This window comes from Rattus norvegicus, chromosome 5 (genome assembly GCF_036323735.1).
Source record: "Rattus norvegicus strain BN/NHsdMcwi chromosome 5, GRCr8, whole genome shotgun sequence".
Classification (NCBI taxonomy): Eukaryota; Metazoa; Chordata; class Mammalia; order Rodentia; family Muridae; genus Rattus; species Rattus norvegicus.
The window spans coordinates 102,983,488-103,009,247 of NC_086023.1; the positions used below are offsets into that span (position 1 = coordinate 102,983,488).

Sequence of the window (25,760 nt, forward strand, 5' to 3'; positions counted from 1 at the left end):
AGAATTCTGCTACTCAGGGATTTAGGATTCTAATTCTTTAAGCAATATGCAAAATCATAAAGCAGGTATATGTGTGTGTTCTATATATACTCTAGGCCCCTTTATAATATATAATTTGAGTCAAAATTTCTAGCCAGTCTGCATGTTCAAGAAACAGTGAAAGTGACTGTTGATTCTGTAGGTTTCTGTGTCACTGCATTAGATTGTATGCCTTGAAAAGAAAGATACTAAATTTAACCCTCTGAATCCTGTTATGTAGGATTTAGTTATAAATATGTAAAAATGCATGCAGATTCACTTAGATTACCATATAGCTAAAGCAAGCACCAGATCTGTTATAAACAAGTACATAAATGTAAGGACTGTGTTGTGCTTATATAATGAAATATTACTCAGCCATAAAAAGAACCAATACTAATACATTAAAGTTAATGCATCTTAGAAATATATTAAGTGAAATTTTTTATACATGAGGACATCTCATGTGATTTTTTTTTGTACATAAACTTCTATACCAGGAAAAGCTAATTGTTAGTGAATAAAGTCTGAACAGTAGTTTTCCATGAACTGAGTAGGCAGTAGGCAAAAATATGAGGGGGCTTGGGGCTGGGAAATGACTCAAGAGGTTAAGAACACTGATGATCCTTCATGAGGACCTGGGTTCAATTCCCAGCACCCACAGAGTGGCTCAAAACAGTTTGTTAACCCCAACCAACTCCTAGGAACCGAACACCCTCTTCTAGCTTCCATAGGCACCAAGCATGCAAGTCGTAAACATATATGTATGTAGGTGAAATATGTTTCTATATAAATAGAAATTAAAGAAATACAAAGGGGTTTTAGGTTAAAGGATTTTTTTTTTATATATTTTGATAATGGTCTGGATCACGTCGGGGTATGTATGACATTTAGGTAAGCTAAGAGAAGTGTAACCTAAAAATCTTACATTTGTAGGATCCTAAATGGTAGAGATTTGCTCATCTCAGTATACGTGAATTTACTTACAATAGTAAGACCGTATTGTATCCAGTTAGCAGTCACATTAGCAGTTTTTCTACTGATGAATTATATGAGTGAGCTGTCCCGCTGCTGTCTTTGTGGTTAGAAATGCATACACAATATGATAGAGTGCCCGGTATAAATGGGTGTGTGCATAGATGGATGAATGTCTGATAAAACAAATTTAGCAAAAATGTAACCATTCCCTAGGGCAGGCTGGATGGTTTTAAACATTTTCTGTGCATCGGTGTTTCACCTACAAGCTTGTCTGTGCACCACATTGGTGTCTGGTGTGTGCACATGGAGCCTGCAGCTGGCCTCGGATTCTTAGCTTTCTTTCAAAGGGCATATTGCTTGGGAACCACTCCCATTTCCTAGCAGAAGATAGAGTGCTTAAGCTCTGCACATGGTCGAATAGAGGGACCTGGCGAACCCAGGAAGATCACAGCTCTAGTATAAGTGTATAGGAACCATCTCCTTCAGTCCTCTTTCCTGCTGTCTTTCCAGAAGGTGCTACCTCGGTCCCTATACCTTAGGTAGGAATTTGGAGGCCTTTTCTGTGAGTGACCTCATCAAGCCAAGAAGAAAAATCTAATGATACCATGGTGTGGGTATCTCAATAAACGATACAGTTAGATTATCCACCAGTGGGGCTGGAGAGATGGCTCAGCAGTTAAGAGCACTGACTGCTCTTCCGTAGGTCTTGAGTTCAATTCCCAGCAACCACATGGTGGCTCACAACCATCTGTAATGAGGGGATCTGACATCCCCTTCTGGTGTGTCTGAGGACAGCTATAGCATAGTCATATACATAAAATAAATAAATCTTTAAAGACAAGATTTTTATTTTCCAGGAAAGACCACAGTTCTGAGCTTGTCACTCACAAGGTCAGAATCTAGGCAATGGGGATATTGTCTGTAAAATACATGTGGAGTTTCTTTACTCTTCATCAGACATGTGAGGTGGATTCGGCTGGCTCTGTGTCTGTCCTTGGAGCATTCAGACCCTGTTGTGAGCAGGAATGAGAGAAAGGAAAGGCTTGTCTGGGCTGGTGGCCTGGAAGGAACTCCATTTGTTGTATTGAGAGTGCTTGGGGTGTGAGGGGGGTGGAGGGACAGCCTACTCTGAGATGGTTTTCAGTGTTCCAGCTCTTTATTGGGGCAGGGTTAGAGGCTATATAAACCTTGGGGAGTGGGTATGGGTTTGGGGGTGTACATTGTCGGCTGAGGCTGAGGTGCTGGGAATGAACGCTTCATTTGAATGGGGGGGAATTCCAGGTGCTTCCTGGACATGTCCTTATAGGGAGAGAGGAAGTTAAACCTTTAATTTTGTCTTGAGGCTACATCGGAGCAGGTAAAAGTGGAGGTTGATAAAAAAAAAAAAAAAAAAGTGGAGGTTGAAAAGATACTTGTATGTGGCATGGAGACCCAGAGCAAGGAGAGCGATTCTTACTCTTGCTGGTCTCAAGATGAGATTTTTGGGGTTTGGACAGGTCTCTACCTCACTCTTGCTCCCTAGTTAAGAGCACTTGTTGTTCCTGTTTGGTTCCCAGGAAGCTCCCCATCATATGTATCCAGTTAGAGGGAATCTAACAGCCTCTTCTAATCTCTGAGGGGGTCAGACACACATGTGATGTTCATATGTACATGCCGCAAAAGACAAAAATCTTAGAAAAAATAAAGTAGCTCTAGATGTCACTGATTTCTACAAGACAAACATGGAGCTGGAGTGATGGCTCAGAGTGTGAGAGTCTCAGGCATGTACGTTCTTAAGCATGAGGGCCTAAGTCCCAATACCCAGCACCGGCATAAAAAGCCAGCATGGCCAAGCATACACATGCACCTCCATATTGTAAAGTCCACTTCAGTGTTGTCAGGCCACAGACAGGACGCTCGTCTGGCCGTGCTGGCCAGCAGCAGAGCTCCAGATTTAGTGAGCAGCCCTGTTTCAGAGGAATGTGGTGGACGATGACAGAGCAGGGCCGCTGACACCTTTCTGTGGCCTTTGCACATACCACACACTCATACACACGCAGCCTGTGTCTGTGTGTCTGTCTGTGTGATGGGATGCATGGGGGAGGTCAGAAAATAACCTTTTCAAAGTTAGTTCTTCCATTTAGGAATCTGGGAATAGAGCTCAGGTTATCAGGCTTCTGGGGCTAGGCTAGTGATTTGACCCACGGAGCTAGCGATTCGCTATTGCAGGCAAGGATTTATTTACTTATGTAGGTATAGATGTCTCTCTTTGTTTCGGAAAAGGGGTTTCTCTGTGTGTAGCTCTGGCTGTCCTGGAACTCCCTCTGAAGGCCATGCTGGCCTTGAACTCTGATCTGTCTTTGTCTGTCTTCAGAGTGTTGGGATTAAAGGTGTGTACAACCACACTGGTCCAGTTTTGTTTTCTTGAACAGAGGAAAAGCTAGCACTAGGTGCAGCTGGGGGTGGAAGTACGTCTAAACACCCACACGCCTTCCAGAATGTGCCATGGCTCATAGCAAAATCAAGTCCATTTGATGGAAGGGAGAGAATGAAAAGTAGTGCAGGCAGAGAGCTTTCCTAGAGTTTGCCGAAGGGAAAAAGTTCAATAGCTTGTCCTAAAGATCATGTTGTAAATAAAGTCAGCCCCACTGTTAGGTTCTTAGACTTTTGATGAATTAATCTGTGGTTATAAATAATATGTTAATTATTCTATTATATTTTTAATAGCTCAGAATTCAGAACTTCAAGGAAAGGCAAATGAGATTGAGAAAACACTTCAGACTTCCCAAGAGAAATGGAAAGAAGAATGCAGGAGATTTGAGCATGATTTGGAGGAACGAGACAACATAATTCAAAATTGCAACCACGAATATGAGTTACTTATGCAGGAAAAAAACAGACTACAAAAAACTCTACAGGTAAATACTTGCATAGTGACCATTTCTTCATATATTATCCATTGAGGTGGCTGTTACATTGAACTACCCTTGGTTTTCCCCTCCTCGTTCCCTCCCTTCCCCTTCCCTCGCTTCTTTCCTCCTCCTCCCTCCCCCCTCTCCCTTTCCCCCCTCCCCCTCCCTTCCTCCCTCATCCTTACACATCCCCATGCTGTACGCTCTTTATTTTGTGAAAAGTTTGAGATCTCTGATCTCTGCGGTAGAGTCCTTATCTTGACTGGCTGAGGCCTTGGGTTTATCCCCTGCACCACATAAGTGGAAGGAAACCAACAAAACCAACCAAACAAAAAACAAAAATGATATTAAAAAAGAAAGCAGCAACTGCTTCTCTGGATATACTGTGAAATTAAGACACATATTCCTTCTGTTCTGGCAACATTAAAATGTGAAATTTAAAAGTGTGGGTTCTAGATTTCAGTTTGAATATGCAATAAATATAGAAAATTATGTGTTTTATAATGCCTTTTTATGTAGAACACATTTTATATGAATTGTGAAATATAAAACATCTTACTCCAGATATTTTGAGTTGTATATTTTCTTTTCTCATTTCATTTTTTTAAAGATTTATTTATTATGTGTACAGAATTCTGCTTGCATGTATGCCAGCAGGCTAAAAGAAGGCACCAGGTCTCATTATAGGTGGTTATGAGTCATCCCGTGGTTGTTGGGAATTGAACTCAGGTCCCCTGGAAGGGCAGCCAGTGCTGTTAACATCTGAACCATCTCTCCAGCCCTATTTGATTTTTTTTTTGAACAGGGTTTCTCTGTGTAGCCCCGGCAGTACTGGAACTCACTCTGCATACCAGGCTGGCCTTGAACTCAGAGATCTGTCTGCCTCTGCCTTTTGGATGTGGGATTAAAGGTGTATGTCACAACTCCCCAGTTATAACAGTTTAATTTTTTTTTAAAAAAGAAAAATGTAAAAATGTTCCATATTTACCTTAATTATGTATTACTTTCCTACATTGCTGTATCCTTTCGTGGTCTGAGGGACTTGACCGGGCTGAGGAGGCAAGGGAATGAAGAAAGGACAGACAAGAGACGTAGACCAGCTGGTGTTGCTCCATCCGGGCTCTGATGAAGAAGCCCCAGTGTCCTGGAAGCTCAGCACGTTTCTTTTTATAGTTAAACAGTGGGGCAGCTTAACCACATACAGCTAGACAAGGAGGCAGGGATATGCTGTACAGGTGAACAAGGAGGCAGGGGCAGTCTCTGTAGGGAGCAGTCTTCAGGTCATCAACATCTAGGGAGGAAGCTATGGTGGACATTTTCTGCACACACTGTCAACATTTGCACTTGGGCCCTTTCAGAAGGCTTTGCCATTCTTCTAAGCCTCAACCTGGGGCAGGCTTGTGCACTCCCATGGGACTGAGGCATTGGTCCTTGACGTGGCTGTTCCCACGTCAAACAACATCTGTTCATTCAGGGCTTTACTTGCACCCTATACTACATCTTTGCTAAATATGATTTTACCAAAACATTTAGTGCATGTAGAAGTTTTGTCACAAACGTCTCCAGATCTCTTTTATTTTCTCCCTGTCAATTATCCTGGCCTGTGTGTTGGTTACCATTGCACTGCTCAGCCCAGGTATTTGGTGGTGGATGTGTACGTAGGTATGGTTAGTCTCTAAGTCCTTGAGTGAATGTGTGTTGCTCTGCCTGCATAAAGTGTGACACCAGGAGGAAAGAAGGGTGATGGTGGCAGTTCCTTACTTCAGCTAGCCCAACCTTCAGGTATGAAATCTTGATATGGTCTTGTCAACTGCTTTGGAAATCTCTGCTTTGAGTTTAGGCTGTTGTCTTAGAGCATCCTGCACTGAGATCCTCCGAGGGCTCTGGGTTGAGCTGGAGTCACTTTTTAGTCCTGGGGAGAGGGGAAGGGGAAACCTCAGGCTCTAGAGACTTTGCTATGGAAAGTTATGAGGGTCATACCTATAAAACAGATCCCCTTCCCTCACGTGGACCATAAACCTTGTCTCATGTTAAAGAAGACTTGGTTTTAAACCTGTAGGCTAGAAAACTGATCTGCACAGGGAACCTGTGTTAAGGTTTTGAACCTATATTAATTAGATCTTATAAATTTGGTGTACTTAGGAAAATTAAAAGGAAAAGCCTTTGAAATTATTCTTTATCTGTAGAACTCAAAATTTGTTGTAATCTGAACTGAAATGAATATTTGTATTTTCAAAGTTTTAACATTTAGGAATTTTCTTATTCTGATTTATTGAACAATAGTCTTTCTCTTCTTTTCACACTACCGTTTTCCTTGGCCAGGTTTGCATATACATTTTAGGGATGATACTGTTTACTCACAGGTAAAGATGTCTGTATTAACTAGAATTTATTTTTGTTTCTTTCATTTTATCCCAACCTCTGATGTTAAATTACTCAGATTTATATTCTGACAAAATAGTACTTTTTTTTTTCTTTTTTTCGGAGCTGGGGACCGAACCCAGGGCCTTGCGCTTGCTAGGCAAGCGCTCTACCACTGAGCTAAATCCCCCAAAATAGTACTTTTATTAAGATTTTAAAATGTGACTTACTAATTTTTCTGAGACAGAGTTTCATGTGTTCTTGGCTGTCTTTGAACTCTCAGTGTAGATAAGGATGGCCATGAACTTCAGATTATTCTGCCTCTACTTCCCAAATCCTGAGACTATAGGTGTGCACCACCATGCCTGGTGCTCCACACAGCCGGCCGTTGAGTCCAGGGCTTGACTACTCATAAGACATCCCCAGTCCCAGATTTTAACATGGATTAGGAGCTTCTGACGGTCTTTTGTGTCCCTTTGCACATTTAAAGTATGGTTAAAAGATAAAAGGCAACCTTTGTCGATGTAACAGTAAAGCGAGATTTTATTCGTGTGAAGGAGGCCCTGGAAAAGCATCAGCAAGAGAAGGATGAGATGGAGGCTCATGTCAAGGAGACCGCATTGGACGACTTTAGATTACAGGCAGAACAATGGGAAGCAGAACGGAGAGAGTTACAGCTGATAGTACAGGTATTTAAAATTCTGTTTCTAAAATATGTTTCTTGATGCTTATGACATTAAGGTTTTGTAAATAAGATAATGTATTAGCTCACTCAACGTGCAAAACAATCCCACATCTTTGATTTCTGGACGGCCATGTTCACTTGTAATGACATGACAGTAGTGTAGCTATTGTCTATAGATGCATTTAATATTGCAGTGGGTGGTTTCATTATATAGTGTATATAATTTTTTTAAGGCTTTATTTATTTTATGTAGGTGAGTTCACTATCATTGTCTTCAGACACACCAGAGGAGGGCATCAGATCCCATTACAGATGGTTGTGACCCACCATGTGTTTGCTCAGGACCTCTGGAAGAGCAGGCAGTGCTCTTAACCATTGAGCCATCTCTCCAGCCCTGAATAGTGTATATGATTTATAGGTTTTTCTTTATTAGTTTTTGAGACAGGGTCTCATGTAGACCAGACTTGACTCAAACTTGCTGCATATCTCCTGCTGTCCCTGAAGTACTGATTCTCCTGCCTCTACCTTCTGAGAGCTGAGCCTGTAGGCATGAGCCAGAGTGCTCATATGCCTAGAGTGTGTGATTTTCATTAATGTTCATTGGGACACATAAAGTATGCATAATGATGGACTGTTACCATGACAGTCTTATCCGTGTATACAGTATGTTGGTCATAGTCACGTCATTACCTTTCTTCTTCCCAGCAGCAGTCCTTCCTCTTCAAGTCTGTCTGGGGTGGCCTATTGTATGGCTGCCCACAAGAGCATGGATGGGGATTATTGCAGGAGCTTGGGCAGCTCAGCCGTGGCCATATCACAGAAGATAATGTCCCTTCTTCCCCTAGAACCATGAGCTGCCTGTAGATGCTGTAGAAGGTGGGGCTGCATGAGGGCTTCCTCCCAGCATCCATTAACTGCCTACAAATCCTCTGGGATGAATGTGGCCTCAAGAACTCCTTCCCCTCTCCATGACAGCGTGTTGACAGGTGGAATCTTATACAAGTAGGTGCTGAGAGCTGAGAATAAATAAGGCCGTGGCTTGCCTGGAAGACAGCTCCGTAGCACTCTGGAATCCACTGCTTCTTCCGTCCGCTCCCTCTCATGGCCCAGACCACGGAGCGACTGATACAGATGCCCCACTTAGGGCTAAGCCATTACAGTCGATGCTCTTTTTCTCTTGAAGTATTTACTATGTGTATGAATATTTTCGCTTGTTTGTATTGTATGTGTACTGTGTGTCTAGTGACTATGGACTGTAGATCTGGAATCTGGATCTGGTACTGGATCTCCTGGAACTGAGAGTTGTAAGCCCCTGTGGGGATGGTAGGAAGTGAATCTGGGTTCTCTGGAAGAGCAGCCAGTGCTCTTAATCAGGGCCATTTCTTTAGCTCCTATAGTCAGTTATTCTCAACACTTAACAGTAGTTATCATAATCTGTAGTAACTGTTAACCACTGCAAAAAGATGCTTTTCTGCCTAAAGCTCTTAGCACCATTAATCTGTGGGCATAAACGTAAATATTTAGTTTTTCATTTTATTTTGTTTTGAGACCAGGTCTTGCTATGTAGCTCTGGCTATCTTGGAACTCACTGTTTAGACCAGGCCTGCCTCTGCCTCCTAAGTGCTGGGATTAAAGGTGTGAGTTACTACTACACTCAGCTATACACATAAATACTTAGAAGGCAACATTTTTAATTACTAAAACTTCATTGTAAAGAAGTTGCAAATGAGAAAACAATCCCTCATTGAGATTAGCCAGACCCAAAGCTTGTACACCTCAATGAACTTAATATACAGTTAGAATAGCCATTCTGAAGCTGTACAAACGCTCATATTAGGTTCACTGTCAATTATGTTTTTACACACACATACACACACACACACACACACACACACAATGCCTTGAAAAATCGATGACAGAGTTAAACTAGAAGATAATTAGCTTTGTATTCTCTTTCCCGACTTCAGGTGTCCTTGGTTATTTGACAGGCACATCACATGCGCGTTTAGTCATATAACAGCGCTCGCTGTCTTCCACAGTAGTGCCTGTGTCCTTTCTAGCTTTTGTCTTTTTTTTTTTTTTGGTTCTTTTTTTCGGAGCTGGGGACCGAACCCAGGGCCTTGCGCTTCCTAGGTAAGTGCTCTACCACTGAGCTAAATCCCCAGCCCCTAGCTTTTATCTTTTAACAATTCTTCAATACCAGATGTGAATTCTTTCCCGTAGAACAGGCCTCAAATCCAATCAGAGAGTGGTTGGTAGCCCTCATCAAAGGTCATGCCGTCATTGCACCAATGGCCATGTTTTGCCTGGCAACTTGGTTGTATAGTATGCAAGGTCCAGGTGCTGTGTACAATGGCCAGCAGGGAGGAAGCTCCAGCTCGAATTCTCTGTAACCTGCAAAGTATGTGGCTTCTTCAGCAATAGTTGTCCTATCATGCTGTCTTAGGGTTTTTATTGCTGTGATGAAATGCCATGACCAGAAAGCAAGCTAGGGAGGAAAGGCTTTATTTGCCTTACATACTACATTAGTCCATCACTGAAGGAAACCAGGACAGGAACTGAAACAGGGCAGGAACCTGGAGGCAGGACCTGGTGCAGAGGCCATGGAGAGTTGCCGCCTACTGGCTTGCTCTCAATGGCTTGAGAGCCTGCTTTTTTATAGAACCCAGAACTATGAGCCCAGGGATGGCATCTTCCATAATGGGCTGGGCCCTCCCATATCAATCACTAATTAGGAAAATGCCTTATAGGCTTGCGTGCAGCCAGTGTAAGGAGGCATTTTCTCAGTCGAGGCTCCCCTCTTTCTGATGACAATAGCTGGTGTCAGGTTGACAGAAAACTATCCAGCACACGTGTAGCTCTGGTGGGCAACCAGGAGTAGGAGAGCCAGTATTATTTTGGGAACTTGAGAAGCCTCTCTGACCAACAGCTCATAGGGAGGAAGCCAACCCCTGGGTCTACAACACTCATTTAATAATGGTATGGCTTTGGGAATGGTACCTTCAGTTCACACCCCCTCCACTTAAAGACTTCTGCAATTAGTCTACAAAGTAACAGGTTCTTTTATACCTTTTCATCCGAGTGTAGCTTTGGCTGACTCTCCCCTCCCCCAGTGTCCTGCAGCATTGCTTCCCACCCTGCCTCTCCTTCCCACCTTCACCTCACATGAGTTCTGCTAACCCTCCCCCTTAGTCAGAAGCTAAAATCTGCATGTGAGAGAACATCGCTGTTTGTCTTTCTAAGCACAGGTTACCTGAGTTAATATAGCATTCAATCCCATCCTTTTTCCTACAGGTTTTATCATCTCCTCTTTCCTAGCTGCCAAGTATAATTTGACTGTGTATATGTGCCACATTCTCATTATCCAATCATTGGCCAATGGATGGCTATGCTGTTCTGTGTCCTTGCTGTCGTGAATAGAGTCGCAGTAAATATGGCTGTGCAAGTATCTCTGTGGTAGGAGAAGACTCCTTTGAGTGTTTGCTCGGGAGTGGTATAGGTGAGCATATGGTAACTTATTTTTAGTTTTTAGAGAAACTTCCATAGTGATTTCCATAGTGGCTACACACGTTTACACTGCTACCGTTAGCTGTGAATTCAGGTTTCCCCTTTCCACAGACTGAAGGCCATTGTCATCTGTCATCTCTTGATGATGACTGTTATGACTGGGGTGAGATGGTCTCTTCAAAGTATTTTAATTTGCATTTCCATGATTGCTAGGGATGTTAAACATTTCACAAATATTATTTATGGTCTAGAGAGATGGCTCAGAAGTTAGGAGCACTGTCTACTCTTCCAGAGGACCCAGGTTCAATTCCAGCAACCACATGGTGGTTCATAACCATCTATAACTCCAGTTCCAGGGCGTCTACCCTTTCTGTGGGCACCAGATATGCATGTAGTGCATAGACAAAACACACACATATATTTATATTTAATAAACACATAAATATATATATTTAATAAAAGTAAATAAATCTTAAAATAAGAAATATTTATTGTCCATTTGTGTTTCTTCTTTTGAGAATTCTGTTCAGTTCCTTAGCCCCATTGTTTGATCGGGTTGTGATCTTTGTTAGTGTTTGAGGCTTTTATTAATTCTAGATATTACTCCTCTGCCAGATATATAGATGGCCAAGATTCTCTCTCACGCTTTAGGTTACCTCTTCACACAGCTAACTGTCCCTTTGCTGCCCAGTAGCACTTTACTTTCTGCAGGTCTGTCACCATTGTCTTTATTTCTCTAGTAACCAGAGTCCTGTTAGAGTTCTCACATGCCCATTTCCAGAATGGTTCCTGCTAGCAGTGTCAGTGTCAGGTTGTGTTAACGTCTTTGAACCTGTTAGAGTTGATTTTGTACAGATTGAGAGATGAGGATCTAGTTTTATTTTTCTGTGTGTAGATACCCAGTTTTCTCAGTAACTTTTGCTAATGAAGAGGTCTTTTCCAGTGAGTATTTGAGGCAACTTTGTCAAAATCAGGTGTCTGTAGCGGCGAAGATCTCCATTCTGTCCCTTGCAGTTCGTGCCTGCTTTTGTGTTTTACCATGCTGTCTTTGTTACCGTCAATATCACATATCTTCAAGTTCATTTTGGTGATACTTTCAGTCTTGTTTTTAACCTCACAATTGCTCAGGTTAACTAAGATCTTTTGTATTGTCAAATCAATTTTAAAATTGTTTTTTTTTTCTGTTTCTGTGATGAATGGTGTTGGGGTTCTCATAAGGATGAGTTGAATCCGTAGGTTTCTGTTGATAGTCAGTATTACAATATCTATTCTTTGAGAATGTGAGGATGGGAAGTATTCTATCTTCCTTGCCTTTTTAAATTTCATATTTTATTTTTAAAAAGAATTTAAATTTTACTTACATGGGTGTTCAGCCTCTATGTATGTCTGTGGGAGAGTGTCATATCCCCTGGAACTGGAGTTATAGACAGTTGTGAACTGCCAAGTGGGTACTGAGATTTGAACCTGGGTCCTTTGGAAGAACAGCTAGTGCTCTTAACCATTGAGCCATTTCTCTAGTCCTAAATTTCATATTTTAAAGTTTTCATTAGAGAAGTCTTTCACTTTCATTGGTAGGCTCGCTCATTCATTCATTCATTCATTCATTCATTCATTCATTCAGAAGCAGGGTTTCTCTATATAGCTTCGGCTGGCCTGGAATTTGCTCTGTTCAAGACCAGGCTGGTCTCAGACTCAGAGATCTGCCCGCCTCTGTCACATGCTGGGGTTAAAGGTATTCACCACCACTAGCTGGCATATTTCTTCTAATTTTTATTTTGGTAATTGTGAATGTATTGTTTCCCTGATTTCTTTTCTTTTTTATTAAATTTATTATCTAATGTAATAAATTAATGTTATTTATTTAATCTGAGTGAATTTGTGCAGTTCAAAGTATGATTTTTTACTTCTATTCTGTGGGTGCTAGGGATTAAACTTAGGTCATTATGCTTGTCAGCAAGCCTCTCTCTCATGAACCATCTTGCTGGTCCCTTCTCTTTAGCATGTTCTTTATTGATTAGCCATATAGAAAGGCTATTGAGGTTTTTTGTATTTTTTTGTGTGTATTTGTGTTAATTTTGTAACCTGATACTTGGATAAATGTATTTATCAGTTCTAAGAGTTTTCAAGTAGAGTCTTTTTTATTTTGTTTTGTTTTTTGGACAGTTCTCATTGTATAGCTCTTGCTGGCCTGGAATTTTATATGTGGGATCAGGCTGTTGTTGAACCCACAGAGATCTCTCAATCACTGCTTCCAGATTCTGGAATTAAAGGCATATGCCACCACACCCAGCCTCTGGTGCAGTCTTTATGATGGATAGAATCGTACAAACTACACTAAGGGCACTGACTTCTCCCTCCCCTAATTGTACCTCTTTATTTGCTTCTCCTCTATTTATGTAGCTAAATCTCTAGTAATGTATTAAATAAAATCATCGCAACTAGAACCTTTGTTTTTAGTTAGTAGAAATGCTTTGGGTTTTCCTTGATTTAGTATAATGTTAGCAATAGGTTTGTCCCATATAGCTTTTATTAAATTGAGATATATTCCTTTTATCCCAAGTTTCTTTAGATCTTGTTAAACAAAATAAAAGTTTTTAACATTGTGTGTGTGTGTGTGTGTGTGTGTGTGTGTGTGTGTGTGTGTGACACAACTTGCATGAACCAAGCCTCTGTATTATACGGATTCTCAGATTACACTTGGATCACTACACTTGGTAGCAAGCTCTTGGGAGGCCATTTCACTGGCCCTCTTGGGTGCTTTTATCATAAAGAGATGCTGTTTTTTTGTCAATCACAATTTTTGCGTCCATTAAGATGATCATGTGATTTCTGTCTTTGAGCCCTTTTATGTGATGTATTATATTCATTGATTTGTGTGTGGGATTTTATGAGTCCTGAGCTTCACAAGTCTTGTGTGTGCTATCATAACTACTGTGAGTTTCTATATCATATGTCCTGGGTCTGGGGAATGCTTTTTTCTTGCAGTCATCCATTGCCTCTGGCTTTTACAGTCTCTCCTTGTCTTCTTTCCCATGATCCTGAGCCTTCAGAGTTCCCTGCACATCCGTGTTCATTGCTGCTCTATTCACAGGATTCATGCAGTGGAAACACCTAGCTGTTCAACTGATGCATGACTATGGGAATGTGGTATACCTACTCAACGGAATATTATTCAGCTATTAGGAAAAATGAAATTTGTGGGTAGTTACGTGGAGCTTGAAACAGTCACCCTGAGTGAAACCCCCAGGCCCAGAAGGCCAACGCCATGCTTTCCTTCATATCTGGATGCTGTGACTCTTCACATGTGCATCTGGAAACACACAGAGGTCAGGAAGGGAGGGGGGAGGGGCCATGGAGAGAGGCTCTTAGGAGCAGGAGACAGAAGGCAGTGGTGTACAGGGCTGAGGGAGATTAATGATGGGGATGGAGAGGGTTTACGAGCCCTGGCTGCTCTTACAGAGGACCTGGGTTCAGTTCCCAGCACCTACATGGTGACTCACAACTGTAACTGTAGTTAATGAAATGCAGTATTATTTTCTGGCTTCTGAGGGCACTGAACACACATAGCGAACAGACAAACACACACACACACACACACACACACACACACACACACACACTCACACACACACACACATATAAAACAAAACCCCCAAAAAGTGTACAGGAGACGAACGGAGCATAGTTGGATCAGAGCTAGGGATGGGAGGGCAGGGTGAAGGAGGGAATGCACAGGAGAATAACTACACCAAAAGCCTGTGTGTCCTTAAAAGCTATATGGAAAGCTACTTCTCTAGATGCTTCCTAGAATATGTATGTACATATAGGAAAAGTCAAATGGAGTTACAGTGTAACAGGGTGATCCTGCTAGACAGCACACACAGTAACAAATAAACCAGTACCTAAATGGGTTACCCTTTTTGGAGTTGTTGGCCTGTGATGTTCCCACAAACCCTGGTAGGTCCTCCAACATCACTGGCTGTAGCTGTTGCTGTTGGTTGCTCTCCAGAACTCGACAGTAAGGCCCTATTGCTGCAGAATCACACACCTGAGCCATAGAACATGGAGACATCACTCTGGTGCTTGCCTGGAAGCTTCATCCCCACTACCAGCTTTCCAGAACTATGGTTCTGGAAGGTACTCTACGTGTTACCAGAGGAGAACAATGCTACCCAGCTATGAACCCTGTCAGCCATGTTAAGAATTGGCCTGGCCTGGAACTTGTGATCCTCCTCTCCTCAGCAAATCCTACCAGCATGAACTGATTTGTAGAGAGAGCTCCAGGACAGCCAGGATCCTGTCTCGTAAACAAAAAACCAAACCAAACAAAAAACCTGGCAAGACGAAGACATGCCTATTGGTATAATAGTGGCTGCAGACATCACGAGAGTAACCGTAACTTTTTGATTGGATTTAAGTCTCACTGCACAAGCTGAAACCCATACTGTGTCTCAAGAGCTACTGCTTTTATGGCCACAGTAGTAAACTGATACCTAATGACTTGTTATACTCATAGACTAAGACACTCATTGACCCTCATCATAGAGATGCCTATCTGTGATAGAGTGATTAGCATAGGGACACACAGCTGGTCTAGGTGTAGAGGAAAGGGCTTTGAGACTATCAGCCTTAAATAGTGTCTGGGTTGATGCTAGTTATGACACAGTGTAGCGGTTATTGATTGGTTGATTGATTGATTTTAATTTTTCTCCTTGACTCCTTATGACTTATGTTGCATGTCTTGCCTTGTAATTTTGTTTTTTAGTTATGGGGGAGGACAGGCATCTGCAGTGGGATCTTCTGGAGCTGGAGTTACACGTGGTTGTTAATCTCTTGATGTGGGTGCTGGAAATCGAACTTGAGTCCTTTGGAAGAGCAAGACATGGCGTTCACTGCTGAGCCATTTCTTCAGTGCCTTCATGGTACAGTTTACACTACAGGAATAGACTGTTGGGTTTCGTTTCATCCTGGTTCTTTGAGGAGACAACCTTGGACTAGATTAGTGTTATAGATAGCGAAACTGATGTGTCTTCTAAGCTAGAAAGAGCACATTTGCTCAATACTTTTCTAAATATACTTCTGCCAGTATAATTAAAATTCCCCAGGGTTGGAACTATAGTTTGGATTCTGAGGAGTGTTGTTTACATAAGTACATATAAAGAATTATACTTTTCGGTTTGCGTTTGTAGAAGATGTGGAAAGAAAACAAGTTTATTTTCTAACAGCACAATGTGGTTTTCTGTGATGTTAAATGTCAGTTCAAAAACAAGCTGCTTTAAAAAACATTTTAAGTTCAACACTTCCCTCTAGTGGACAGAAGACAGAACTCCCCTAGTTTCTAGTGTCTGAATTTCATCCAGTAGGTCAGTCTTATTTTTTCTATTGCAAGAACTGAGGCTGCTTTTTGTTTGGTTAGAAGATGAATTCTATGACAAAATTAAAGTTGAATATATTCTAGAGGTGGCAAATTAGTCTGTATCTTACAACACATCCCATACTTGGATTATGTTAGTAAAGCCATACTTGGATGGTTAACTAATACCTCAGATACTCAGCCAGTACCAGTGATAGAACTCATCTCAGTGTGTGGGATTCTCAGTTCGGATTAAAAGCACAGTACATTTTTATACCTTTGAAGACTGTTTTGAAGTTCATCACTGTCTCATCCCACCACAGAGCCCCCGTTCTGAACCTGACATTGAATATTATCTATACACCTCACATATTTTTTTTTCTCTTTTTTCTTTTTTTCGGAGCTGGGGACCGAACCCAGGGCCTTGCGTTTGCTAGGCAAGCGCTCTACCACTGAGCTAAATCCCCAACCCCACACCTCACATATTTTTACTGTTCTGTTTTTAGCATTTTACTTCTTTACATGTGTAAGGAGAACATCACACAACATGCATATTTGTTGAGCTTGCCCTTTGGTGTTCATGTTTGAGATTTAGACAAGTTACTATAATGGCTCTGATTCACTCGGTTTGACATTGTATAACTTTATTCTGTGTATATACTATAGTTCAGTTAATCTTCTTTGCCTTAGTGAGAATTAAGGTCTTTTTCTCCAAGTTTAAGTCATCATGGGGATTCCATGTATAAAACGTTGTAGGCATGTGTTTAGAACATATAAAATTGTTAACACTTTTGTAGCTGTTTCCTCTGAATGAGGTGTGGGGCTCAAGGCTCAGGAAATGACAGGGCTCTTAAGAACCCTCCCACAGTCTTAGAGACAGTAAGCAGTTGCCGAGGAAGAGCTGTCCTCGGAGGAGCTGCTCTTGTGAGCTGTTCCATGCCTGAAAGTCCTCATAGCTCTTCTGAGTAGCCCTGGAACTTGGTTCATCAAGCGAGGTGTGCGTGGAATTTTTTTTTTTTTTGGTCTGTTCAATGCCCTGTCAGCATACTCCCATTTCCCAGGAATAGACACGCAGCAGACGTGGGAAGTGGTTATTGGTTCAGTGAAATACCTGCTAAAATAGCGGTGATGTAGCCTGCTGTGGTGCTCTATGGCTGTAATCCCAGCAGGGCCTCCTCACCATGGCAGGGTCAGGAGCCCAAGGCCCTGTTTGAAAAACCAAACCAAACGAAATAACATTAATGACAATCTTCACAGAACAACAACAACCCTTAAAGTTTTGATGGGACCACTATAAAACCCTTTATAGTCAAAGCAAGCTAAAGAATAAAAGCAAATCAGGAAGGAATATTATGCTATTGACTTTCAAATAAACTATTAAGTTGTACTGGTCACGTAAGTGTGGAGCTGCATGAAACAGAGAAACCAAGGAAAGAGTCTACACCCAGCTGATTTGGACAAAGGTGCTAAGAACACATTTGGAAAAAAGGACAGTCTTTTCAATAGGTGGTAAATTGGAGGAAGGAGGAATTCTCCTACAGAGGAATGAGACTAGATCATCATAGTACCAGTTATAGCTCAAAATGGAATAAAGACTTTAAGAGTCAGACCTAAAGCTCTCAAGCTACTAGATCGGGGAAATGCTAAGGGATGGTAAAACAAGCAAAGATTTAAAAAGAAAATCATTCCCTAAAAGCACAGAAAAACAAAGATAATCAAGTGGTATTGCATCATAATAAAACGTAGTACAGTCGTAGAAATGCCTTCTGACATTTGTTTAGTAATTTCTGGGAAACATATTTCTCTAATACTTAGAAAAGTCATCTTAATGTGATGACATTAATATTTTTCCTGTAGATAGCTCGATCATTCATTCATTCATTCATTCATTCATTCATTTGTTTTGTTTGTTTGTTTGTTTTGAGTCAGGGTTTCTCTGTGCATATTGACTGTCCTGAAACTCATTCTATAGACAAGGCTGGCCTCAAACTTACAGAGATCCACCTGCCTCTGCCTCCCAAGTGCTGGGATTAAATTCATGTACTACCCCCTACCCCTGGCTGCAGAGAACACTTGAAGAACAGTGAGAGGGGATTCATTGGAGCTGGGCTATTTGGGACAAAGTGTCTATATCTAATTTTTTTGAGGCAGGATTTATCAGTGTTGGCCTGGCTCCCTCTGTAGACCAGGCTGTCCTGGAACTCAGAGATCCATCTGCCTCTGCCTCCTGAATGCTGGGATTAAAGGCCTGCACCCCCACCACCTGACTTTAAGTTTATTTTTATTTTAGGTGGGTGAGTGTTCTGCCTGCCTGCATGACATTAATGCTTAGTGCCTGGTGCCCTCAGGGACCAGAAAAGGACATTGGGTCCCCTGTAACAGTTAGTTATGAACTGCTGTGTGGGTGCTGGGGACCAAACCCAAGTCCGTTGTGTGAACAGTCAGTTCTTTTTTTTTTTTTTTTTTTTGATCTGAGGACCGAACCCAGAGTCTTGCGCTTTCTAGGCAAGCGTTCTACCACTGAGCTAAATCCCCAACCCCCAGCCAGTATTCTTAACCACTGAGTCAGCTTTCCAAATGTCTGTTCTTGAAAGCTACAGAGTTCTTACAATAAATCTGTCTTTAGTGCCAACTTTCTTAGTTTTTAAAGTTGTAAAATATATTGTTTGTAGTGGTAATTAAAAAAAATCTCTAATGTTAGGTGAAGGTAAGAAAGACAGCTGTGGTGGTTTGAATGGCAGCATCCCCCATAATCTCAGAGTTTGAACACTTAGTCCCCAGGTGGTGGTATGTTCGGGTAGGTTGAGGAGTATGGCCTCGGTGGAGGAAGTTTGCCCCTGGAGCTGTGCTTTGACATTTCCAAAGCCGTGTGCCATTCCCAGCATGCTCTCTTGCCTTGTGCTCCCCGCCTAGGGTGTGAGCTGTTCATTTGCCTTACCTAACTATTGCCATGCGTTCCTGCCATGATGGTGATATACTCTGACCCTTTGGAACTGTAAGCCCAGATAAGCCCTTCCTTCCCTATGTTGCCTTGGTTACGATGATGTTTTAGCACAGCAGTAGAAAAGTAGCTAATGCAAAGAGCATTCCGATGCCAAGGAGGTGTGATTCCACCCAGATAGAGAAAAAAATGATGGGGTTGACACAAGCATTTTAGACATTCAAACAATTCGATGGACTACTTTGATGTCGCCCAAAGGTTTGCTCTCCATATGAAATATTTGTTAATCATTAGTCATCTTTGTCTCTAAAAAAGTGAAGTATCATCATATTAAATATGGGTTTGGAGTCAGTACCTTTTAACTGATAAATTTATAGCCAATATAAACATTATACTCTTTTACTGTGCATTTTAAAATTATTATTATTCCCATTGTGTGCGGAGGCATGCATGTTTAGACTAGAGCATATCTTTGTGGTATGAGTGCTCTCCTTCCAGCTTTATGTGGGTTCTGGTGAGGTGTGGGCTTGTGTGACCAGTGCCCTTTACCCAGGGAGTCATCTTATTGGACTTTTTTGTGGTTTTACGTTAGCATACTCAATAATTTTGATGTGGAATTTTCATGTATAGTTTGTTTTTTGTTAGCCTCTTTTTCCCTTGTATGTCTGTCTCTTGTACTCTGCCACCCCCAGTAGTCCCCTTTCCACTACCAGTAGTGTATTCTGAGCACAAAGGTCTCACATAGGCAGCTGACCTCATCAAGAATGGAGGAAGAGTTTAAGAATGGAGCTAGAGTATTTGGAGACAGTTGCGCCTAATTCGTAAAGATCACTTGATATATCTACGTCTATCTGTTTATCTACATATCTATTCCATATAGGTATGATCTTACACAATTTATACACTATACATTATAGAATCACTTGTGTTATATCAACTGTATGGGAAAAGTAGACTAACGATAAACTAAAACTAGCAAGAACTGTCTGAAGTACATTTCTCAAGTTAAAACATTGAAAAAGAAAATGTTTATACAGAAAAGTAAGCTATAGTAAAACTAGCAAATACATTGAAAACTGATCATGGTCAGATTCACACATAATGAGTATCATGTTTACTATGCATTTGCAGAAGTAGTCCAGTTCATAAATTCTGATTCAACTTGGTAAAAACAACCTCCAAGGGAAGTGTTAGTGAGGCAAACATGAAGCTCTGGGGAGTAGGCCACACGGAGATGATACTGTTGCCATGGAGATGATACTGTTGCAAAGTGAAAAGAGTATTTGGGAAGAGAAACTCAAGTCCTACACTTGATAGAAGCCAAGTGCATATTTAAGGTAGCTGGAGCTTACCTAGGCTCGTTGCCTTGGTACAGAGGGCAGGCAGTGTCTGACTATAGTTCTCAGTATGTCTGCAGTGTGTTTGTAATGTTAGATACACACAAAGTTCTTCCTTTTCCATTCTCCTGGGAATTTCTCCTATGTTGGATTTCCTTTTAATTTTTTTCTGTCTTTTTTTCTTTTTCTCTGACTTTGGTGGAGTATATCCTCTGGTTTCAAAGTAAGTTGTAAAGTAAATTCTTTCTATCCATGAACAATTACTAAGCCTTTATCAGGTCTCATGCTTAATTGAAGTTTTTGCTGGTTATGTCTTATGGTTTGTCTCCCTAGTCTAAGTAAAGTTTCTATTGCTGTGATAAAACACTGTGACCAAAGTAACTTCTCTATGGAGACATTTATTGTGAGCCTAGGATCTAGAGGGATGAGAGTCTATGAACATCATGGCTCAGAAGAAGGCAGCAGGAACAGATGAGAGCTCATGTCTTGAACTACATCAGGAAACAAAGAACACACTGGAAACAGCACATGGTATGCTGTAATGAGAGAATGGCCCTCATAGGCTTGTCTGTTTGAATACTTGGTCTCAGTTGGAACTGTTTGAGAAGGATTTGGAAGTGTGGCCGCGTGGGACACTGTGTGCCACTGAGGCTGTTTTGAGATTTCAAAAGACTTGCACTATTTCCAGTGCCTTCTCTACTACCTACCCGAGGGTCTAGGTGTGAGCGCTCAACTGTTCCCGCCACCATGCCTTTGCTCTGTCATCATGGACTCTAACCCTCTGAAACTGTAAGCCCCGTTAAATGCCTTTGTTTATAAGTTGCCCTGGTCATGGTGTTTTGTCACGGCAGCAGGAGAGTAATACACATAACTTTTGAAACCTCAAAGTTCACCCCGAGTGCATACTTCCTCCACCAAGGCCACACCTCCTACACTTACTCAAACAGTGTCATCAGGTGGGGACCAAGTGTTCAGATGCTTGAGAATATGGGGAACATCTTTTTCAACTACCACATTCTGTTCCCTGGCCATATCATAATGAAAAAATATGTTTAGTCCAACCATGAGTCTTTTACAGTCTCAACAGTTCTAAAGTCCAAATTCCAGCCTCTTCTGAGACTCCAGGTAGTATAATTCTCTGTGAAATAAAAACGAAGGCTACATGCTTCCCAGACACAGTGGTACAGAATATATGTGACTACTCTGAAAAGGAGGGATGAGTACAAAAGAAAGGCGAAGCTCTAGTTCCTTAGGTCCGTGTCTGAGGGCTTAGATGGCTCTGCCTGTCCACCTCTGCTGCCTGTAGCCTAGTTTTTTCTCTTTGGCTGGTCCTCCTCTCTGCATGCAGCTGTTCTTCAGATATCTTCTGGTCTGTGCCTCTTATATGTTGATGTCTTCGGCGAAATTCATGTGCACAGCTTACACAATGGCTTTTCAGGGCTTCCTGCCTGCTTTGGGACCACATGGCACATTTTACCAGACCTCAGTGGCTTTGGAGGAGATCCCAGGTACCCTTAACTCCAAGTCCTCCATGGCTCTGAAGCCAGCACCCTGGTCACACTGTCAGGTTCAGCCATTAGCTTGGGATTGAGTGCCCCACTGAATCAGTTTTGTGGTTGCTTTTCTTGTTTCTAGTATCAGAAAATTATTTTGGTGTTTTTCTTTCATAAGTTGGAAACTTGCCTGGGTGGCATCTTTCCCCATGGACATGCTTCTGTTTATTCCAATGTAATTCTAGTCCTCACAACCCCACAATGGCACCAATCTCTTTAATAATCGAATCCTTTCTTTTAGCAAAAGGCTTAGCTATAACATTAGCTTGCTAGTGTTCTTTTCCTCTCCAAACTACATTTTTATTTCCTTCTGCCTTTCTCATTGTAAATCTGCAAAGAGTGATTACTCATAACCATGGGCAGAGTCAATAGGATGTCCTGAAATTTCCAGCAAAAAAAAAAAATCTTTCTATTAATTTGAAACTGAAACAACAGGTAAGTTCTCAGAGCAAAGGCAGGCAGTGGTTATCCCCTCTCTATCCCGCCCCTGACCAAACAAAAATCACAGGGATGGTCTATAGCCAGTTACTAGTGCTGCTCCCCTTTGAAACTGTCTGCGCTCAGCTCATAGTACACATTGCTCAGCACTGTTTCAGCCCCCTACAAGGCTTTACAGGATTAAAGCCTGTCCTACAGCATTCAACTCCTTTTTCGTCCAGAGTCCCAAGATCTTCCACGTTCTTCCCAAAACCCCCACATAGTCAGGTTCTTTACAGCAGTACTGCACTCCTGGGACTAACCACTGTCTTAACTTGGCTTCTTTTGTTGTGACAAGACACCATGTCCAAGGCAACTAACTTACAGCAGGAATTGCTGGGATTCCAGTGAGATAGAAGAATATTGTCATGACTGAGAAGTGTGGCAGCCTGCAGACAGGGTGGCGGGAACAGCTGAGGGCTGTCGTGAATGGGAAGCAGAAAACAGCACACAGGAGACATCCCTTGGCTTTTGAAACCTTGGTGACATACTTTGTCCAGTGAGGCCACACTTCCTAACCTACCCAAACAGCCCTCCCAACTGGAGAGCAGGTAGTCAAGCACCTGAGCCTATGAGAGACATTCTTATGGAAACGTATGTTTAAACTGAATGCCACATGTTTATGGTACAACACGTGTGCAGAGTCAGATGATAATGTCAGGAGTCAATTCTTCCCTTCCACCTTGATTAGGATCCCTCTTGTGTCTGCTGTGCTGTGTTCTCCAGCCCACCTGGCTCAGGCTAATGATTCTCCTGTCTCTGCCTCTCTTCTCACCTTAGGAATGGGGATTACAGATATCACCACATCCCGGTCTTTTCTTTTTAAACCTGGGTTCTGGGAATGGCATCCAGGTCATCAAGTGTGCCGCATATCCTGTTTACATCCCAGCTCCTTTGTGTTCTACCCTGACTGATGATTTAAGTAAAGCACCTAATTGAGTTTTCCTGCATCTAATATCTAGCTTAAATCATACTTTCTGTTACTACCATCAGATTTCTTTTCTCCAAATGGTAGTGAGGAGTTAAAGAGAAGACCTTGGGCACTAAACAGATAAAGACAGAACAAAGAAAACAAACATGATTGGGAAATCCATTTACAACCTATAATGTAGATGCACACATACAGACATACAGACACACACACACACATACAAACACAGAGACACAGACACACACAGACATACATAGACACATACACAGACACAGACACACAGACACAGACACATACAGACACACACAGACAAACACACATAGAGTACACACAGACACATATAGACACACAGATACACAGACATACATACAGATACACACAGACACATATACAGACACATAGACACACAGACATACACACAGATACATAGTCACACATAGACACATACAAAGACAAACAGACACACATACACACACAGATACACACAGACACATACACACAGACACACAGACATACACACAGATACACAGACACACAGACATACACACAGATACACAGACACACAGACATACACACAGATACATAGTCACACATAGACACATACAAAGACACACGGACACACAGATATACACACAGATACACACAGACACATACACACAGACACACAGACATACACACAGATACATAGTCACACATAGACACAATCAAAGACACACGGACACACAGACACACACAGATACATGCATAGACACACATAGACATATACACAGATACACACTCAGACACACACAGACACACACTTAGACACACACACAGGCACACACAAACACAGACACACATATACACAGACAGACACACAGACACATGCACATAGACACAAACACACAGACACAGAAACAGACACAAACAGAGACAGACACACACAGACACAGAGACAGACACACACAGACACACACACATACACAAACACACTTAAACAAACAAACAAACAGACAAGAAAAAAAACCCTAGGTCATATGACCCCTCTGAAGCTCATAACACAATAACAGAAAAAGCAAAGCAAAACAAAACAAAACTACATAATGAAATTGTTGAGGTACTAAAGAAAGAATTCAAAATCCTGCTTGAAAAAAAAACCAAAGCCAGCTGTGGGCAGGGCATGGTGGGGCATGCCTTTAATCCCAGGTATCCTAGAGGATCTGGAGTCTAGAGGCAGGTGGATTTCTGAGTTCAAAGTCAGAGTGAATTCCAGGACTGCTAGAGAGCTACACAGGGAAACATTATCTTGAAAAACCACAAACAAAACAAAACAAAAAACAAAACAACAACAACAGCAATGATAAAATCCCAGTGACTTCAAAGATGATTCAAGAAGCAGATGGTTGTGGTAAGAAAGTCACTTTGGGACCTTGATAAGAAAGCAACATGGATGAGAATACCACTGGAAAAGAATTTAGCAAAGCAATTGAGATTGTGAAAAGAAGTTAGAGATAAACAAAGACAACACAATTAAAGTATTATTTTTTTATTATTCATTGAGGTTTTTCATTTCTAATATTTCTGCATTTTTTCCCTCTCAAATCTCAGATTTTTAGATAGGGGTTATAGTTCATTTGGTAGAGTGCTTGTTTGGCCTGCACAACACCCTGAGTTTGCCCTACTGGCTTTGAAACCACGCAGAAGGGGGCATGGGGGTGTATACCAGTAATCTCAGCACTCAGGATTAGATCAGATAAAATATCAGGGCTAAACACAAGTTTGAGGGGATCCAACTCCCTCTTCTGGCCTCTACAGCCACTGCATGCACACAGTGCACAGGTATACATGTAGGCAAAATACCCGCACACATGCAATAAAAATAACGGTTAGAAGACTAAGAAAAGACCATGTATATTATATGGAAGGGGTCTTATCTGGGAGAGGGAGAGGGGACCAGTGGGAAGGGAATGGGGGACAAGAGAAGCCAGGGGTTGAGTATGGTCAGATGAAATTGTGAGAAAACCATCACTTGGCACAATAAATATGTGCTAATAAAAAGTCACCTAAAAGCGGCTTTGAGTATTCACAGTGACTGCTTGAAGGAGTGGGACCAATGTAGGTAATGATGGAGTCTTACACTTGTACAGTACTCGTGTTTTGAAAACTTTAATTTTCAGACAGTTCTGATAGCAAATTATGAACCTGAATTTCTGTGATTTTTCTGAGTGGCTAGGAATTCTTGGAAGTGTGTATATATTTGTGTGGAAGGTGGTGTTACAGAGAGTAGCTTTGGAGGCCATTGGTGATGGCCTTGTCCCATGTGGTCACACACCTCCCATTTCCCTGGCAACCCTGGAAAGGGGAAGCTCAGCTGTGCTTTCCCAGGATTTAAAACAGCACATAAGAAGATGGAGATGGGGGGCTTTGTCAGCCTGGTAAGGGAAAACACCTCTCCTGGTCAAAAGAATGGACCACCAGCCTGGCCCTGGGTCAGCACATGCCATTCTGGTCTGCTCCAAAGATCAGAACATTAGATACATTTTCTCCTTCCTTAAGACAAAGTAAAGGTGGCGCTGTCCATCACCTGGCTGGGAGACACCCCCCCCCCCTCCAGGAAAACTGAGTCCTTGATGCTGAGAGATGGGAAGAGTAATTTGAGTTCTAACTGAAAAAGCAAAGTTGTTCTTCTTCCTTTTCTTTAGGATAATAGACAAAGCCTAAGCACGCTTCCCCTGACCCTGTGAGGTTT

At 41.8% G+C, this 25,760-nt stretch overlaps 1 protein-coding gene across 19 annotated transcripts in view; it reads left to right on the forward strand.

Annotated features, from left to right (window-relative positions):
• Positions 1-25,760, forward strand: part of Ccdc171 (coiled-coil domain containing 171) — a 483,978-nt gene that overhangs the window by 17,725 nt on the left and 440,493 nt on the right. For 17 of the 19 annotated variants that reach the window (XR_010066462.1, XR_010066463.1, XR_005504531.2 and 14 more), the window contains 2 exons: positions 3,703-3,893; positions 6,806-6,937. Coding sequence is in view for 16 of the 19 variants with exons in the window: in XM_039110657.2 (XP_038966585.1) it covers positions 3,703-3,893; positions 6,806-6,937 (323 nt within the window). In the remaining 3 variants the exon portion in view is untranslated. Of the gene's footprint in view, positions 1-3,702; positions 3,894-6,805; positions 6,938-7,638; positions 24,343-25,760 lie in introns of those variants that run through there. The other 2 variants (XM_039110667.2, NM_001134641.2) reach the window with 2 other exon arrangements.